At 48.4% G+C, this 18,781-nt stretch overlaps 1 protein-coding gene across 1 annotated transcript in view; it reads left to right on the top strand.

Annotated features, from left to right (window-relative positions):
- Positions 1–18,781, top strand: part of AQR (aquarius intron-binding spliceosomal factor) — a 68,798-nt gene that overhangs the window by 13,667 nt on the left and 36,350 nt on the right. Inside the window, exons 10-20 of the mRNA XM_054162109.1 lie at positions 2,390–2,454; positions 4,479–4,595; positions 4,969–5,082; positions 6,884–6,987; positions 8,711–8,813; positions 10,306–10,426; positions 11,524–11,665; positions 13,177–13,355; positions 14,210–14,377; positions 16,931–17,100; positions 18,027–18,268. Of these exons, the coding sequence (XP_054018084.1) occupies positions 2,390–2,454; positions 4,479–4,595; positions 4,969–5,082; positions 6,884–6,987; positions 8,711–8,813; positions 10,306–10,426; positions 11,524–11,665; positions 13,177–13,355; positions 14,210–14,377; positions 16,931–17,100; positions 18,027–18,268 (1,525 nt within the window). The remainder of the gene's footprint in view (positions 1–2,389; positions 2,455–4,478; positions 4,596–4,968; positions 5,083–6,883; positions 6,988–8,710; positions 8,814–10,305; positions 10,427–11,523; positions 11,666–13,176; positions 13,356–14,209; positions 14,378–16,930; positions 17,101–18,026; positions 18,269–18,781) is intronic.

Raw genomic sequence — 18,781 nt, 5'->3', positions numbered from 1 at the left:
TCCCTGAAGGTGCTGGAAGTCAGCTATAAGGTTCTCCCAGAGTCTTTCTCCAGGCTGAACAACCCCAGCTCCTTCAGCCTGTCCTCATAGCAGAGGTGTTCCAGCCCTTGGATCATCTTTGTGGCCCTCCTAAATCAAATAGCAGAAAGCTACTTTAAACCTCTTCTCCTCCTCTTCAGTATGGACTGGGTCCCTCATATTAAGAAGGACATTGAGGCTCTTGAATGTGTCCAGAGAAGGGCAACGAGGCTGGGGAGAGGCTTTGGGCACAGCCCTGTGAGGAGAGGCTGAGGGAGCTGGAGGTGTTTAGCTTGGAGAAGAGGAGGCTCAGGGGAGACCTTATTGCTGTCTACAACTACCTGAAGGGAGGTTGTAGCCAGGTGGGGTTGGTCTCTTATCCCAGGCAACCAGCACCAGAACAAGAGGACACAGTCTTAAGCTGTGCCAGGGGAGATTTAGGCTTGAGGTGAGCAAAAAGTTCTTCCCAGAAAGAGTAATTGGCCACTGGAATGTGCTGCCCAGGGAGGTGGTGGAGTCACCATCATCTCTAGGAAGAGCCTGGATGAGGCACTTGGTGCCATGGTTTAGTAGTCAGGAGGTGTTGGGTGATAGGTTGGACTCGATGATCTCTGAAGGCTTTTCCAACCTTATTGATTCTATGTTTCCATGACTTGATAAAAAACAGTATTTCTGGTTACTGATCTTCTGTAGTGTGTGCTTCCAGCTTTCCTGCAGCATTAAAGCATTTCTTACCTCCTTAGATGCCTTGTTAAACAGGTGGGATAAATGCATATCACAAGGCTCTATTCTGTCAGTCCCTGTTGATTTGTGGTAAGAACAAAAGCCTAAGTGAAGGGAAATTCTGTAAGGTTTGGCTGCTCTTGATTCATAAGTCACTGTGACAAGCAAAATTACATGCTTGCCTGATTTAAAAAGGGAAAGTGTTGAGAGAGGAAGGTGTGAGCCTTTTGACAGGAAAAACTGAAAGGCTTATTGTGCTGGGAACACAGAGCATGTGGGTGAAATTACTTCCTGCAGCTCTGCTTTTGCTCTTAAACTCTTAGCAAACTTAGCTCTTAACTCAGCTGTAAGGGAAAACTGTCTGTGTTGTGTCATGCTCAGGAAGGGTACCTGTCCCCTCTGTTTGCCTAGTTAGGCAAGAGAAGTTTTAGCAAGATTTGCCCTAACAGCCCTTTGGAGGCTTTAGGAAATAGAAATCTGTTAAAGCAGGCTTTGGTTTGGAGTGGATTCTAGGGGCTCCTTAGTAGAATCATAGAATCAATAAGGTTGGAAAAGACCTCAGAGATCATCAAGTCCAATCTATCACCCAACACCTCATGACTAACTAAACCATGGCTTCAAGTGCCATGTCCAGTCCGTTTTTGAACACCTCCAGTGATGGGGACTCCACCACCTCCCTGGGCAGCACATCCCAATGGCCAATCTCTCTTGCTGGGAAGAGTAATTCACCTCGAGCCTAAACTTCCCCTGGAGCAGCTTGAGACTGTGTCCTCTTGTTGTGTTGGTGGTTGCCTGGGAGAAGAAATCAACCCCCACCTCTCCACAACCTCCTTTCAGGTAGTTGTAGAGAGCAATAAGGTCTCCCCTGAGCCTCCTTTTCTCCAGGCTAAACAACCCCACTGAGTACCTTTGAGTATCATAGAATCATGGAATAGTTTGGGTTGGAAGGGACCTCCAAAGGCCATCTAGTCCAATCCCCTCTGCAGTCAACAGGGACATCCTCCACTAGATCAGTTTGCTCAAAGCCTTGTTGAGCTTCACCTTGACTGTCTCCAGGGATGGGGCCCCAGCCACCTCCCTGGGCAGCCTGTTCCAGTGTTCCACCACCCTCATGGTAAGGAACACAGAATAAAGTATTGTGAAGGCCTTTTGCACTCACATTGATTGCAGCTTTTAAACAGGTGCTTTTGAGTACCCAGAGTTAAAACTTCTTAGAATCATAGAATCAGTAAGGTTGGAAAAGACCTCAGAGATCCTCAGGTCCAACCTATCACCCAATACCTCATGACTAACTAAACCATGGCTTCAAGTGCCATGTCCAATCCCCTCTTGAGCAATGAGGAGCTTAGCAGGCCATGGGTGTTTTCTGGAAGTGTTGGCTTGGTTCTCTTCTTCAGAGTGGATAAAGTCATTCTTGAAAGTCTGGTTCCATTGCTTTCCCCTGTCTAAAACATTTATGGTTTGCAGCCAAGAAAGGATTGTTTCAGAGAGGGAATGGTGTGTGATAGTTGACTTTTGTTATCATGCCAAAGATAATGCTGGTATCTTAGCTGGGTTTCTTACAGTTTTAATGTGTAAGAATTTATGTCAGAATGGTTGAAGTACAAATATGGTGGCAAAATAAATTGAATATATGTTTTCCTTCTAGGTCCTATTTCTATGGACAAAGTTCACTATTGTGAGAGATTCATTGAGCTCATGCTGGATCTTGAGGTAAGATATTATCACAGTATCTTAGAGGTTGGAAGGGACCTCCAGAGATCATCCAGTCCAACCCCCCTGCCAAAGCAGCATCACCCAGGGCAGTCCACACAGGAATGCATCCAGGCAGGTTTGGAAAGTCTCCAGAGAAGGAGACTCCACAGCCTCTCTGGGCAGCCTACTCCGGGGCTCTGTCACCCTCACAGTAAAGAAATTTCTCCTCATGTTGAGGTGAAACCTTCCATGTTCAAGCTTGTACCCATTGTTCCTTGTCTTATTACTGTGCACCACCAAAAAGAGCTTGGCCCCCTCCACTTGACTCCCACCCCTCAGACATTGATCATATCCCCTCTCAGTCTTCTCCAGACTAAACAGGCCCAGGGCTCTCAGTCTCTCCTCACAGGGCAGATGCTCAGTTCCCCTAATCATCCTTGTGGCTCTCCATTGGAATCTCTCCAGCTCTGTCTTTCTTGAACTGGGGAGCCCCAAACTGGACACAGTGCTCCAGGTTTTAAGCTGTTTCCAGATTTTAAGAGTATAAACTCCTGAGGACAGCTTCATTCCAGTTTGCAGGTTGTTATGCCACAGTTGTGCATGTGGTTGCTTAATGGTGGCTTTCCATCTGGAAGTAGGAAATTGTAGCAGTACATCCAGTGATGTTCAGTATCTTCATCAATGCCCTTGACACCCAGATTGAGTGTTGCACCCTCAGCAAATTTGCAGATGATACCAAGCTGAGTGGTGTGGCTGGTAAGTCTGAAGGATGGGACGGCATCTAGAGGGACCTGGGTAGGCTGGAGAGGTGAGCTGAGGAGGATCTCATGAGTTTCAATGAGGGCTGTGTAAGGTTCTGCACCTAGGCTGGGGCAGTCCTAGATATCAGACCAGGTTGGGGGATGATGAAGCTGGGAGCAGCCCTGCAGAAATGGACTTGGGGGTGCTGGTGGATGAGAAGCTGGACAGGAGTGCACACTTGCAGCCCAGAAGGCCCATGGCATCCTGGGCTGCATCAAAAGCAGCGTGGCCAGAGATGGAGAGAGGGGATTCTGCCACTTTGCTCTGCTATGGTGAGACCTCACCTGGAGTACTGTGTCCAGCTCTGGAGCCCTCAACACAGGGAGGATATGGACCTGATGGAGTGGGTCCAGATGGGGACCACAAAGCTGATTGGGGGACTAGAACACCTCTGCTGTGAGGACAGGCTGAGGGAGCTGGGGTTGTTCAGCCTGGAGAAGAGAAGGCTGCAGAGGAGACCTAACAGCAGCCTGCCAGTACCTGAAGGGGGCTACAAGAAGGCTGCACAGGGACTGCTTGCAAAGGCCTGCAGTGACAGGACAGGGGACAGTGGTTTGAAGTGAGAGGAGAGCAGATTTAGATCGGATGTGAGGAACAAGTTCACCACCGTGAGGGTGGTAGAAGATTGGAACAGGTTGCTCAAGGAGGTATTTGGGGCCCCATCCCTGGAAATATTCAAGGTCAAGCTCAACAAGGCTCTAAGCAACCTGCTCTGGTGGAGGATGTTTGCTGCTGACTGCAAGGGGGTTGGACTGGATGACTTTTGGAGGTCCCTTCCAACCCAAACCATTCTATGGTTTGTCTTTAGAAGTTTCTAACACAGTTTGCAGTCTGGAGAAAGTCAAGCTTAAAATTCATGTATGGAAAACAAGCATTTAAAAGAGTGCTGCAGCAGTTTGACATCATCTCTATTTGTAGCACACAGTGATTCTGGGGACACTTGGTAGGAGAAAAGCTGCTGTATTTGATTTACCTTTCCAGCTGGCAGGATGCAGTCTCCCTGATGGCAACTTTGTGCTGTGCCCCCACACACCTAGGAGGCTGTGTTCACAGCAGCCTACCTGCATAAGCTAGGAGCAAATGTTCCTTCAATGTGAGAACCTCTCTTAGGGTATTAGAGCTGTAGGTACTTGCACAACAATCTATCTTGATTTGCCTTCTGGGAATGGCAAATGAAGAGAAGCTCTGCTTTGTTACCCTTGGAGCAGCTGCTTGCCTTCATCTGAGGCTGTTTCCCACAGGCTTTGCTTCCCACACGGCGCTGGTTCAATACAGTGTTGGATGACTCCCATCTTGTTGTTCACTGTTACCTGTCCAGTCTGGCTAAAAGGGAGAAGGAAGGACATCTCTTCTGCCAGGTAAGTTTGCAGATGACACCAAGCTGGGAGCAGGTGTAGAGGGTAGGAGGCACTGGCTTCAGTGTCTCGGTGAGAACCTCTGTCTGGCATCGCCTTGGCGCAACCAGTTTCAGTTTCAAGGCCTTGTGTGTGAAAGAGCCAGCAGTGGTTGTGAGCTGTGCTGTAATTTCTGTGTCTTGTAGATGAGATACCTAAACAAAATGATTTGTGCATAAGCCAAGTATAACATTTGGATAGTAGTACTTAGGCTGTTCCTCCAAAAACTTTGAGGAGCTTTTGTATGTAGATGGTGCCCAGATTTGTCCTCTTAAATAGTGGTTTTGTTGGTGCTCTGCTCTTGTGAACCCACTCATTTGCATGGATGATGTCTCAGCTTTTAGATATGCTTAAATTCTACACTGGCTTTGAGATCAATGATCAGACTGGAAATGCTCTGACGGAGAACGAGATGACAACAATTCACTACGACAGAATTACTTCTCTGCAGGTAGGCAGATGGCAGAAGTGCTTGTTGGGGGAAAGAGGATTTGGGTTTGTTGTGGCAGTCTAATTTTCATCTGGAATAGACAGTGAGTTATTTCCCCAAACAAACCTCTTGTTTTTCCTGTTGGGTTACAGAAAGAGTTTTAAGATAACTTCCTGTGCCACGCTGAAGACACTGAACACTTCAATGTTATCTATGTGACTGACTAAATAATATGCACTAGCAAAACAACACCACTTGTGTTCTGCTGCTTGTGATAGGCAGAGGGAGCTGGGGTTCAGCCTAGAGAAGAATCCAGGGGAGCTTAGAGCCTTCCAATACATGAAGGGAACCTACAGGAAGGCTGCAGAGGGACTTTTCATCAGGGTGTCTAGAGATAGAGCAAGGGGGAGTGGTTTGAAGCTGAGGAAGAGTAGGCTTAGACTGGACCTAAGGAAGAAGTTCTTCAGGATGAGGGTGGTGAGACTCTGGAATAGGTTTCCCAGGGAGGCTGTGGATGCCTCCTCCCTGGTGTAGTTCAAGACCAGCTTGGATGAGGCTTTGAGCAACCAAGTCTAGCTGAGAGGTGCTCCTGCCTATGGCAGGGAGGTTGAAGCAGATGATCTCTAAGGTCCCTTCCAACCTAAGCCCTTCTATGATTGTTGATGAACTGCTCCCAGCAAATTATTCAGAAGGGAAAATGAAGTGCTGCAGCAACTTAACGTAGGATTCTGCAGTAGGTGGCACCATTTCTTCAAGATCAGCACACACATGTAGTAGCAGCAGGAGTGTTCCCTTGTACATCAGAGACAAACATTCACATCATTTCTAGTCCTGTAAAGACAACTGCACTTTTCAGCCAGGGCTACTTGTCTGTCCCCTTAGGGTTTGTTTTAAGGATGATAGGAGGGTGCTGGAGTGTGTCCAGAGAAGGGCCACGAGGGTGATCAGAGGGCTGGAGCTTCTATCCTATGAGGACAAACTGAGGGAGTTGGGGCTGTTCAGTCTGGAGAAGAGAAGGCTCTGAGGAGACCTTATCATGGCCTTTCAGTATCTGAAGGGGGCTCCAAGAAAGCTGGGGAGGGACTTTTGAGGGTGTCAGGGAGTGATAGGGCTGGGGAATGGAACAAAACTAGAAATTGCACATTGAAAAATGTCACAAATAACTAGAGGCTATACATAAAGATGTTTTAAGGCTATTTTCTGTAGCCATCACCTCAACAAAACTCCTGAGCCATAGTGGTGGCCAGAGCTTCCCAACTAACTGTATTCAATCTTCTCACTCTGGAGAAGGCTACGAGGAGACCTTATTGTGGCCTTTCAGTGTCTGAAGGTTGCCTACAAGAAGGCTGGGGAGGGACTTTTTAGTGTTTGGGGTAGTGACAGGACTAGGAGGAATGGAGCAAAACTAGAAATGGGTAGATTCAGGTTGGATGTTTGGAAGAAGTTCTTCCCCTTGAGGCTAGTGAGATGCTGGAACAGGTTGCCCAGGGAGGTGGTGAAAGCCTCATCCCTGGAGGTTTTTAAGTCCAGGCTGGATGTGGCTGTGAGCAACCTGATCCAGTGTGAGGTGTCCCTGCCCATGGCAGGGGGGTTGGAACTGACTGATCCTTGAGGTCCCTGCCAACTCCAACAATTCTGTGTGTGAAAAAGATTCTGTGTTGGAAGCAGAGATGTAGCAAACAGGTGGTGCTAAGGAAAACAGCTCTCCTGCTAGTGTCCCCTGGGTGCTAGGTGCTGTGAATTAGAAGAAGGTGTGCTTTGATATGAATATTGAGATGGATATTTCATTAACATGCTTACACTGGGCTTGGGTCTTTTGTAGAGAGCAGCCTTTGCACACTTCCCAGAGCTGTATGACTTTGCCCTCTCCAACGTAGCCGCAGTAGACACTCGGGACTCCCTGGTGAAGTTGTTTGGGCCTCTTAGGTAAGCTGTCAAAATGAAATGCAGCATGAAATGGAAATTCTTTGTTCTCACTGTGTCTTAATTGAACAGACTTCTGGCCTTTTTTTTCTTCCTTTTTGATTTCTCCTGTGCCTTCTCAGGTCTTTCTGACTTAGAATCATAGAATCAGCAAGGTTGGAAAAGACCTCAGAGATCACCAAGTCCAACCTATTACCTAACACCTAACACCTCCTGACTACTAAACCATGGCACCAAGTGCCACATCCAGTCCCTTTTTGAACACCTCCAGGGATGGTGACTCCACCACCTCCCTGGGCAGCACATTCCAATGGCCAATTACTCTTTGTGGGAAGAACTTTCTCCTCACCTCAAGCGTAAACTTCTCCTGGCACAGCTTGAGACTGTGTCCTCTTGTTCTGGTGCTGGGTGCCTGGGAGAAGAGACCAACCCCCGCTGGCTGCAATGTCCTTTCAGCTTGTTGTAGAGGGCAATAAGGTCTCCCCTGAGCCTCCTCTTCTCCAGGCTAAACAACCCCAGCTCCCTTAGACTCTTCTCCCAGGGCTTGTGCTTGAGGCCTCCCCCCAGCCTCGTTGCCCTTCTTAGCATGGTGCCTTTATATCTACCAAACCAGGGAGATAGGAAGAGCTTGCATCCATTAATAGTGAAGTACTGGAATTCCATTATAAGAAAATTATCTTTATTTTCCTTTCTTTCTTTCTGGTGAATGCAAGAATGTGCTAATTTTCTGTAAAATAACTGCTGAAACTATTGGTAGCTGTAGCTAACTTCCTGTAGTTACCCTCTAACTATTTCAGTATTGATTTTTCTACTCTAGTCTCTGCAAAAGCTGCAACAGAAACCATAAAAGGCATGGAACTGTGTTTACTGTACTGTGATTAAATGGGCACCAGGCTGTGTTTTGACAAAGACAGTGTTTGCTCTGTTGTGTGGTTCTGTTTTCAGGCACCTGTCTTGAAACAGTAAAGAAATTGCTCCCATCTTGCTCTGTTTCTTGTTGATGAAGGGTTCCTCTTGCACCTCTGGCTGAGTACTCTTCACCCCTGGAAGGGCTCTAGAGCACTTTGTACCAGTTCCAGAAGCAGCTGTTACAAATATCTCAGCACTTCACTTAAATCACTGATCTGTAATTGTTTATTTGTGATGAAATTCATAGAATGGTTTGGGTTGGAAGGGACCTTAAAGATCATCTAGTTCCAACCCCCTGCCATGGGCAGGGACACCTGCCAGTAGCCCAGGTTGCTCAAGGTCTCATCCAGCCTGGCCTTCAACACCTCCAGGGAGGGGGCATCCATCACCTCCCTGGGCAGCCTGTGCCAGTGTCTCAGCGCTTCCACTGTAAAGAATTTCTTCCTAACCTCCAGTCTAAATCTACCCTACTCAAGCTTAAAATGCATGGCTGGAATTTTTATTACTGTTTTAAGCAGAAGTGTGCTGTCTGAAGAAGGTAGATTTAGGCTAGATACAAGGAAAACATTTTGTAGAACGAGGGTTGGGAAGCGCTGGAGAAGTCTGCCTGGAGAGGCCGGAGAAGCCCCATCCCTGGAAGCATTCAAGGTCAGGTTGGACGAGGCTCAGAGCAACCTGATCCAGTTAAAGATGTCCCTGCTTACTGTGGTGGGGCTTGGAGGGGTTTGAAATAGATGACCTTTAAAGGTCCTTTCCAACCTGAAGCGTTCAGTGATTCTCAGCGGCTTCGGTGTGACTTTTATCTTCTGCTTTGCAGTTCGGACACTCTCCACCGGGTGGCGTCTTACCTGTGCCTGCTGCCGGCCCTGGCGGAGGGGGAGAGCTCCAGCTATGAAAAGGACTTTCTGCTGGAGCTGCTGGTAAAAACATCATTCCATTGCTTTGCCTCTTTTTCTTCTGCAAGCTCAAGACATAGCTAAATCCAGCAACTGGGCTGTGGTAGTGCAGCCATTCAGGACCTTTGGTTGAGGCACCTGGGAAGCACAGCAGTGTTGCAGCAGCAAAGGGCACACTGAGCTGGGATTTATAGCCAGATAAATTAACATTATAAACAGATAAATCAAGTGTTTGAAAGTGTTCATTTCTGAATGTGATTGCCCCAAACCGGTATTTGTGTCTGTGGTGTTGGTGACAAGTGACAGGACCAGAGGAAATGGTTCCAAGCTGCACCAGGGGAGGTTCAGGCTGGATGTTAGGAAGTATTTCTTCATTGAAAGGGTTCTCAAATGTTGGAATGGTCTGCTCAGGGCAATGGTGGAGTCACCATCCCTGGGGTTCCAGCAGTATGTGGACCTGCCACTTAGGGACATGGTTTAGTGTTGAGCATTCAGTGCTGGGTCAGAGGTTGGGCTGGATGATCTTGGAAGTCTCTTCCAACCAGATACATACACACATAGAATCACAGAATCAATAAGGTTGGAAAAGACCTCAGAGATCATCAAGTTCAACCTGTCACCCAACACCTCATGACTACTAAATCATGGGACCAAGTGCCACATCCAATCCTTTTTTGAACACCTCCAGGGATAGTATCAGAGTATCACCAAGGTTGGAAGAGACCTCAAGTATCATCAAGTCCAACCTGTCACCCAGCACCTCATGACTAGACCATAGCACCAAGTGCCACGTCCAATCCCCTCTTGAACACCTCCAGGGATGGAGACTCCACCACCTCCCTGGGCAGCACATTCCAAAGCCTAACAACTCTCTCAGTGAAGAACTTTCTCCTCACCTCCAGCCTAAACCTCCCCTGGCACAGCTTGAGACTGTGTCCTCTTGTTCTGGTGCTGGTTGCCTGGGAGAAGAGACCAACCCCCACCTGGCTAGAACCTCCCTTCAGGTAGTTGTAGACAGCAAGAAGGTCTCCCCTGAGCCTCCTCTTCTCCAGGCTAAGCAACCCCAGCTCCCTCAGCCTCTCCTCACAGGGCTGTGCTCCAGACCCCTCTCCAGCCTCGTTGCCCTTCTGGACACCTTCAAGAGTCCTAATGTCCTTCTTAAATTGAGGGGCCCAGAACTGGACACAGTAAATGTTATTAGAAAACATAAAGTCATTTACATTGGAAAAGACCTTCAAGATCTTCCAACTGTTAACCCTACTCTACCTAAAGTCCACTGCTAAGTCACATCCCCAAGCACCACATCTCCACAGCTTTTAAACCCCTCCAGGGATGAGGACTCCACCATCTCCCTGAGCAATGCCTGGCAAACCTTTTCAGTGAATCATTTTTGCCTAATGTAAACTCTGGTGCAGCTTGAGGCCATTTCAACTCCTCTTACCACTTGCTAGTAGGGAGTCAGTTCTGTGCTAAGCCTTTGTGACTCATGGGGATTTGAACTGCGCTCTCCCTGTAGGTATCTCGTCATGAGCGGCGGATATCTCAGATTCAGCAGCTCAACCAGATGCCTCTGTACCCCACAGAGAAGATCATTTGGGATGAAAATATTGTACCAACTGAGTACTATTCTGGAGAAGGTATGGCTAATAACTCAGTATGTGCTGAACAGGGCAATAAATGCTGCCAACCCCCTCCCCCCAAGTCCTGATGTCTTACATTCATTATGCCTTCAGAACTTGTTACAGTACAGAATCTTAGAATGGGTTGAGTTGGAAGGGACCTCCAAAGGTCATCTAGTCCAATCCCCCTGCAGTCAGCAGGGACATCCTCCATTAGATCAGGTTGCTCAGAGCCTTGTCAAGCCTGACCTTGAATATCTCCAGGGATGGGGCCTCAACTCCCTCTCTGGGCAGCCCGGTCCAGTCATCCACCACCCTCATGGTGCAGAATTTGTTCCTAGCATCCCATTTAAATCTTTTCTCTAGTTTGAAGCCATTGTCCCTCATCCTATCACTACAGGCCTTTGTAAACAGTCTCTCTCCATCCTTCTTGTAGCCCCCTTCAAGTACTGGCAGAGTGCTATTGGGTCTCCCTGCAACCTTCTCTTCTCCAGGCTGAACAACTCCAGCTCCCTCAGCCTGTACTTGTAGCAGAGGTGCTCCAACTCCCTGATGATTCCAAATGATTTCTTCCTAGTATGCCAACTCTTCTCTTATTTCAAACCATTTTCCCTGTACCTGTCCCTGCAGGCCTTTGCAAACAGTCCCTCTGCAGCCTTCTTGTAGCCCCATTAAGGTCACTATTAGGTCTCCCTGGAGCCTTCCCTTCTCCATTCTGAACAAGCCCAGCTCCCTCAGCCTGTCCTCACAGCAGAGGTGTCCCTGCCCCCTGGAGCAGTAGTGCTTGCCCTACATTTGATCATTGTAAAATCAGTTTTGTTGTATTCTGAATGCAGGGAAGAATTCAGTCTCTGAATAGTTCACTGCAGTGCTGCCAGGATGAAAATGCCTCACATCTTGTGCAGGTTCATGCAGCAAAAGCCCAAAAGCTGTGGTTTTAGTGGCATGGATTTATAGAGAGGGTAGTTCTTAGGCTCTCCCATGGTAAAAGCTAATGGCAGCTCTAGAGTAAAGTGTGAATGCATGTATGAATCCAATGCATGGAACATAGTCATTCCCCTTCTTTGTGCTGAGTTACCAAACCCCTCTTCTCCTTTCCACCTCTACTTCCTTAGGCTGCCTTGCACTTCCCAAGTTGAATCTGCAGTTTCTGACTCTTCATGACTACCTGCTGAGGAACTTCAATCTTTTCCGGCTGGAGTCTACTTACGAGATCCGGCAGGACATTGAAGACAGTGTCAGCAGGATGAAGCCATGGTAAGTATTGATGACTGATGCACACAGTGCTTTCCACTTCAGCTGTAAGCCCAGGACAACCTCATGAGGGTCAACAAGACCTAATGCAAGGTCCTGCAGCTGGGTCAGGGCAATCCCAGGCACTGATATAGGCTGGGCAGGGACTGGCTCGAGAGCAGCCCTGAAGAAAAGGACCTGGGGGTGCTGGGGGAGGAGAAGCTCAACATGAGCCAGCAGTGAGCACTTGCAGCCCAGAGAGCAAATCACATCCTGGGCTGGATCAAGAGAATCCAGCATGTTGAGGGAGGTGATTCTCCCCCTCTACTACGCTGCTGAGACCCCACCTGCAGTACTGTGTCCAGTTCTGGAGCCCCTAGTACAGGAAGGATCTGGAGGTGCTGGAAGGTGTCCAGAGAAGGGCCACAAGGATGAGCAGAGGGCTGGAGCTGCTCTGTTATGAGGACAGACTGGAGGAGTTGGGGCTGTTCGGTCTGGAGAAGAGAAGGCTCTGAGGAGACCTAATTGTGGCCTTCCAGTATCTGAAGGGGGCTACAAGAAAGCTGGGGAGGGACTGTTGAGGGTGTGAGGGAGTGACAGGACTGGGGGGAATGGAATGAAAATGGAAATGGGTAGATTCAAATTGGATGTTAGGAAGAAGTTGTTCCCCATGAGGGTGGTGAGAGACTGGCACAGGTTGCCCAGGGAGGTGGTGGAAGCCTCATGCCTGGAGGTTTTTGCAGCCAGGCTGAATGTGGCTGTGAGCAACCTGCTGTAATATGAGGTGTCCCTGGCCATGGCAGGGTGGCCTTGGAACTGGCTGATCCTTGAGGTCCCTTCCAACCCTAAGATGTTGACTTGCTGGAAGGTGTCCAGAGAAGGGCAACAAAGCTGGGGAGGGGTTTGGAACACAAGCCCTATGAGGAGAGGCTGAGGGAGCTGGGGTTGCTTAGCCTGGAGAAGAGGAGGCTCAGGGGTGACCTTACTGCTCTCTCCAACTACCCGAAAGGAGGTTGTAGCCAGGTGGGGGTTGGTCTCTTCTCCCAGGCAACCAGCACCAGAACAAGAGGACACAGTCTCAAGCTGTGCCAGGGGAGGTTTAGGCTGGGTGTTAGGGAGAAATTCTTTATAGAGAGAGTGATTGTCCATTGGAATGTGCTGCCCAGGGAGGTGGTGGAGTCACCATCATTGGAGGTGTTCAGGAGGAGAGTTGATAGGGTGCTTGGTTGCATGGTTTAGTTGATTAGGTGGTGTTGGATGATAGTTGGACACAATGATCTTGAAGGTCTCTTCCATTCCATCCCATCCCATCCCATCCCATCCCATCCCATCCCATCCCATCCCATCCCATCCCATCCCATCCCATCCCATCCCATCCCATAGTTCTGAAATGCAGAATGATGTGAGTCTACTTCAGGAGCATGCAAAATTAAGAGCTCTGCTTTTTTCTTCGAGCTGACTGTGAGGCTGATCGTCTTGAGAACTAAATCTGTTACAACTAACAAAACTTTACTGCTTTGGCTTTTTCCTTTTAGGTTATCAGAATATGGAGGTGTAGTCTTTGGTGGATGGGCTAGGATGGCACAACCCATTGTGTCTTTCACGGTGGTGGAGGTGGCAAAGCCCAACATTGGTGAAAACTGGCCTATGAGAGTACGAGCAGATGTCACCATTAACCTGAACGTCCGAGATAACATCAAGGATGAATGGGAAGGTATTTACATTCACTGAAGGAAGGGGCTCAGAATAGGTGCTCATCAAAATACATTTTGAGGTGACCTCACTTGAAAGAAAAGCATCTTTTATCTAAGATAACAGAGTTGTGAAGTTTAATACACTGGTTAAAAGTCGCTCACACAAATGCCAGATCTATGAAGTTTGTTTCCACAGAGTTGGAAGGGACCTCAAGGATCATCCAGTTCCAAGCCCCCTGCCATGGGCAGGGACACCTCACACTACAGAAGGTTGCCCAGAGCCACAGCCAGGCTGGCCTTAAAAAAATCCAGGGATGGGGCTTCTACCACCTCCCTGGGCAACCTATTCCAGTGTCTCACCACCCTCACTGGAGAGAATTTCTGTCTAACAGCTGAAGAGAGTGGATGAAGCACTTAGTGCCATGGTTTAGTGGATTAAATAGAATAGAATTAACCAGGTTGGAAAAGACCTTCAAGATCATCAAGTCCAACCTATCACCCAGCACCATCTAATCAACTAAACCATGGCACCAAGTGCCTCATCCAGGCTCTTCCTAAACACCTCCAGTGATGGTGACTCCACCACCTCCCTGGGCAGCACATTCCAATGGCCAGTCTCTCTGGGAAGAATTTCTTCCTAATGTCCAGCCTAACCCTCCCCTGGCACAGCTTGAGACTGTGTCCTCTTGTTCTGGTGCTGGGTGACGGGTTGGACTTGATGATCTTGGAGGTCTCTTCCAACCCAGTCGATTCTGTGATTCTGTGCTTTAAACAAGTGGGGGCTGTATTTAGAAGGAAGTTTTGTGTCTGTGTGTTAAGGGCCAGAGAAGGAAGGTGTGTTTGAGTCTGAGTGAGTGTTCCCCTTTGGCCCCAGGGCTGCGTAAGCACGACGTCTGCTTCCTGATCACCGTGCGGCCCACGCAGCCTTACGGCACCAAGTTCGACCGGCGCCGACCCTTCGTGGAGCAGATCGGCCTGGTCTACGTCAGAGGCTGCGAAATCCAGGGCATGCTGGACGAGAAAGGCCGTGTCATTGAGGAAGGTATGGAGACACCAACACTTCATTGATGATATGGATGAGGGGGTTGAGTCAGTCATCAGCAAGTTTGCAGATGACACCAAGTTGGGATCAGATGTTAGTCAGTTAGAAGGCAGAAAGGCTCTGCAGAGGGACCTCGACCGACTGGACAGATGGGCAGAGTCTAATGGCATGGCATTTAACAAGTCCAAGTGCCAGGTGCTGCACTTTGGCCACGGCAACCCCATGCAGAGCTACAGGCTGGGGTCAGAGTGGCTGGAGAGTGGCCAAACAGAGAGGGACCTGGGGGTGCTGATTGACACCCGCCTAAACATGAGCCAGCAGTGTGCCCAGGTGGCCAAGAAGGCCAATGGCATCCTGGCCTGCATTAGGAATAGTGTGGCCAGCAGGAGCAGGGAGGTCATTGTGCCCCTGTACTCTGCATTGGTTAGGCCACACCTTGAGTACTGTGTCCAGTTCTGGGCCCCTCAGTTTAAGAAGGACATTGAGACACTTGAATGTGTCCAGAGAAGGGCAACAAGGCTGGGGAGAGGCCTTGAGCACAAGCCCTGTGAGGAGAGGCTGAGGGAGCTGGGATTGTTTAGCCTGGAGAAGAGAAGGATCAGGGGTGACCTCATTGCCCTCTACAACTACCTGAAAGGTGGTTGTAGACAGGAAGGGGTTGGTCTCTTCTCCCAGGCAACCAGCACCAGAACAAGGGGACACAGTCTCAAGCTGTGCCAGGGGAGGTTTAGACTCGAGGTGAGGAAAAAGTTCTTCACTGAGCGAGTTGTTCGTCATTGGAATGGGCTGCCCAGGGAGGTGGTGGAGTCACCGTCCCTGGAGGTGTTCAAGGGGAGATTGGACGTGGCACTTGGTGCCATGGTCTAGTTGTGAGGTCTGTTTGGACAGGTTGGACTTGATGATCCTTGGGGTCTCTTCCAACCTTGGTTATACTGTGATACTGTGATACTGTGATACTTGGTGGGGGTTGAGGCTCCCTCCCCACTCCCTCATCATTGGCTTTGCCGGACCAGCTCAGCTGGAAGCAGAGGGAAGCTGTATTTACAGGCAAAAACTACGATCTGCAAGGGAATGTGCTTGGTACATACAAAATACGCAGGATTTACAGGTATTTACGATGAATAAACAGCACAAGAAGACCAGGGAAGCTGTCCCCCTGCCCCCCCACCCCCTGTCCAAAGGGAGAAAGAGCAGAGAAAAAGTAAGTGTTAGACTTCACCAAAACAATGGAGCCAAGGTCAAGCAGAAGCAGCTTAGTCTCCCTTCAGAGCACGAAGCAAGCAGAGAAGAGATCAAAAGAGAAAAGATTGTATTCATAGAATCAGCAAGGTTGGAAAAGACCTCAGAGATCATCAAGTCCAACCTGTCACCCAACACCTCCTGACTAACTAAACCATGGCTTCAATTGCCACATCCAATCCTTTTTTGAACACCTCTAGGGATGGGGACTCCACCACCTCCCTGGGCAGCACATTCCAATGGCAAATTACTCCTTCTGGGAAGAACTTTCTCCTCACCTCCAGCCTAAACCTCCCCTGGCACAGCTTGAGACTGTGTCCTCTTGTTGTGTTGCTGGTTGCCTGGGAGAAAAGACCAATCCCCACCTGGCTACAACCTCCCTTCAGGTAGTTGTAGAGAGCAATAAGGTCTGCCCTGAGCCTCCTCTTCTCCAGGCTAAACAACCCCAGCTCCCTCAGCCTCTCCTTGCTGCCAGACTTGCTCAGGTGGCAGCAAATGAAGCTGTATTTACGAGCAAAACTACCATCTAGAAATAAGGAATGCAGTGAGTGTGTAGAAAATACATGATATTTGCAGGGATTTACAGTTTATAATCAGCACAAGAGCCCCTCTGGACAAAACCAGGGGGTTACCAACAGCTTCCCCCTCCCTGTTCCCATTTTCCCTGTACAAGAGAGAACAGCAGAGAGTAGGTTGTTAGTTCTTAACCACAGCAAAGGCATGTAGTCAGGTCAGCAAGCCAGCAGAAGCCAGAGCTAGAATCTGCCAGAGCAAAGGGAGCTGAAAGGAGGAAGAATTAGTTTACCAAACTGACTTTATGTTGGTAATCAGACCAGTGGGATGGATTATTTAGACCTTATCATCCACCTCATTTAGACCCTTTGCATCCAGTGGAGATTTATTTGCATTCTACTGCTTTCTGGTCAAGATGTGTGGAGAATTTTCTAGGCATAGCCTAAAAGTTGTTGGAAAAGTCTTTGACATTATTTTTTCTTTTATTCCCTCATCTTTTTTTCTCTTGTTTGTGTTATTTTTGCTGTTAACAGCCTCATTGTTGAGTAGAAGTTCAGGAAATTCATTGTCTACTTGACAAAATTAAACAATCCCATAAGCAGCCTGAGAAAGGTTCACCAAGGGTCCTCTGGTAACCTTTGATGTGGTGAGACTAATGGAAGAGATCAGGCATGTTTTGAGTTGAGAAATAGAGTAGCTGACATTAGGTATGGCATGAAAACAGTTAGGCATCACTTACTTGACTGATAACCTGCTTTTAGCACTGCTCAGATTCTGATCTTATTGTTTCATTATGAGCAGGACCTGAACCCAAACCAAGGCTTAAAGGGGACTGCAGGACGTACAGAGTGTTTCTGGACCCAAACCAGTATCAGCAAGACATGACCAATACAATCCAAAATGGAGCAGAAGATGTCTATGAGACCTTTAATATAATCATGAGAAGAAAACCCAAAGAAAACAATTTCAAGGTGTGTTGCTTTCTCATTGACCCTCAGGAGAAGGGCTGGTCTGACTGTGGCAGCAGTACTGAGACTTGGTTCATTTCAGATGCATGTAGTTAGGCTTTTTAGGTGGTGGATCACTTCAGAAAGGTAGGGCATGTCAGCTGGCACTATATTCCCCCTATTCTTGCTCTGAGGGTGCATGGTTTTGTACACCTGAAACTCTTCCATCTGTGCATGCTCAGCTTCTCTGCTGTTAGATCATTTAGACCTGGGAGTCAGAGAGTCGTAGAATGGCTTGGGTTGGAAGGGACCTCAGGAATCATCTACTCCAACTTCCCTGCCATAGGCAGGGACACCTCTCAACTAGACTTGCCTTGCATTCCAACCTGGCCTTGAACACCCCTAGGGAGGAGGCATCCACAGCATCCCTGGGCAGCCTTTTCTGGAGTCTCACCACCCTCATACTGAAGAACTTCTTCCTAACATCCAGTGTAACCCTGCTCTCCCTCAGCTTCAAACCCTTCCCCCTTGTCCTATTGCTGGACACCCTGATGAAAAGTCCCTCTCCAGCCTTCCTGTAGGATCCTTTCAGGTACTGGATGGTTGCTCTAAGGTCAGCCCAGAGTCTTCTCTTCTTCTGGCTGAACAACCTGAGCTCTCTCAGCCTGTCCTAGTAGCAGAGCTGTTCCAGCCCCTGGGTCATATTCATGGCCCTCCTCTGGACCCACTCCATCAGAGCCTTCCAGTGTTGAGTGCTTCAGAGCTGGCTGCAGTACTCCAGCTGAGGTCTCAGGAGATGCAGTGTATGTGTATTGACTCAATCTAAAGTCACACCTGTCAATTAAAGGCTGCTCTGTGCTGGTGCCTTAGAACAGGCTTGGGTAGTGTATGGTATGTCAGGTAAAAGTCAATCTCTCCCATCATGTCTTTTCCACTTCTGTGATTTGCAGGCTGTCCTGGAGACAATTAGGAATTTGATGAACACAGACTGTGTGGTTCCTGACTGGCTGCATGACATCATTCTGGGATATGGAGACCCAAGCAGTGCACACTATTCAAAAATGCCAAACCAGATTGCATCTCTGGATTTTAATGACACTTTCCTGTCCATTGATCACTTAAGAGCCAGCTTTCCTGGATACAATATTAAAGTGACTGTTGACAATCCAGTTCTGCAAGTACCCCCCTTCAGGTGAGCTCAGAATTTCAAGTACTTATGGCCTGGCATTCTTGGTCAAGTGCATTGGCAGGAGGAGTAGAGTTCATTGTTTGAAGAGAGGAGCTCTTAAGATGTTAATTTGTGAAGATTTAGGTACTTATGTAGCAGTTCACTGTACTACAGTTAGGACTGTGCAAAAATGCATCACAGCATTGCTTGTCTTAAAGATGACAGTAAAAAAGTCTTATCATAGAATTGTCAGGGTTGGAAGGGACCTCAAGGATCATCTAGTTCCAGCCCCGCTGCCATGGGCAGGGACACCTCACACTACAGCAGGTTGCTCACAGCCACATCTAGCCTGGCCCTTCAAAACCTCCAGGGATGAGGCTTCCACCACCTCCCTGGGCAACCTGTGCCAGTCTCTCACCACCCTCATGGGGAAGAACTTCTTCCTAACACCCAATCTGAATCTCCCCACTTCTAGTTTCATTCCATTGCCCCCAGTCCTCTCGCTCCCTGAAACCCTCAAAAGTCCCTCCCCAGCTT

The sequence above is a fragment of the Dryobates pubescens genome, chromosome 5 (assembly GCF_014839835.1).
Source record: "Dryobates pubescens isolate bDryPub1 chromosome 5, bDryPub1.pri, whole genome shotgun sequence".
In the NCBI taxonomy this organism is placed as follows: Eukaryota; Metazoa; Chordata; class Aves; order Piciformes; family Picidae; genus Dryobates; species Dryobates pubescens.
Note: the sequence above shows the minus strand (reverse complement) of the source record. Positions and strands in the feature narration are given on the sequence as shown.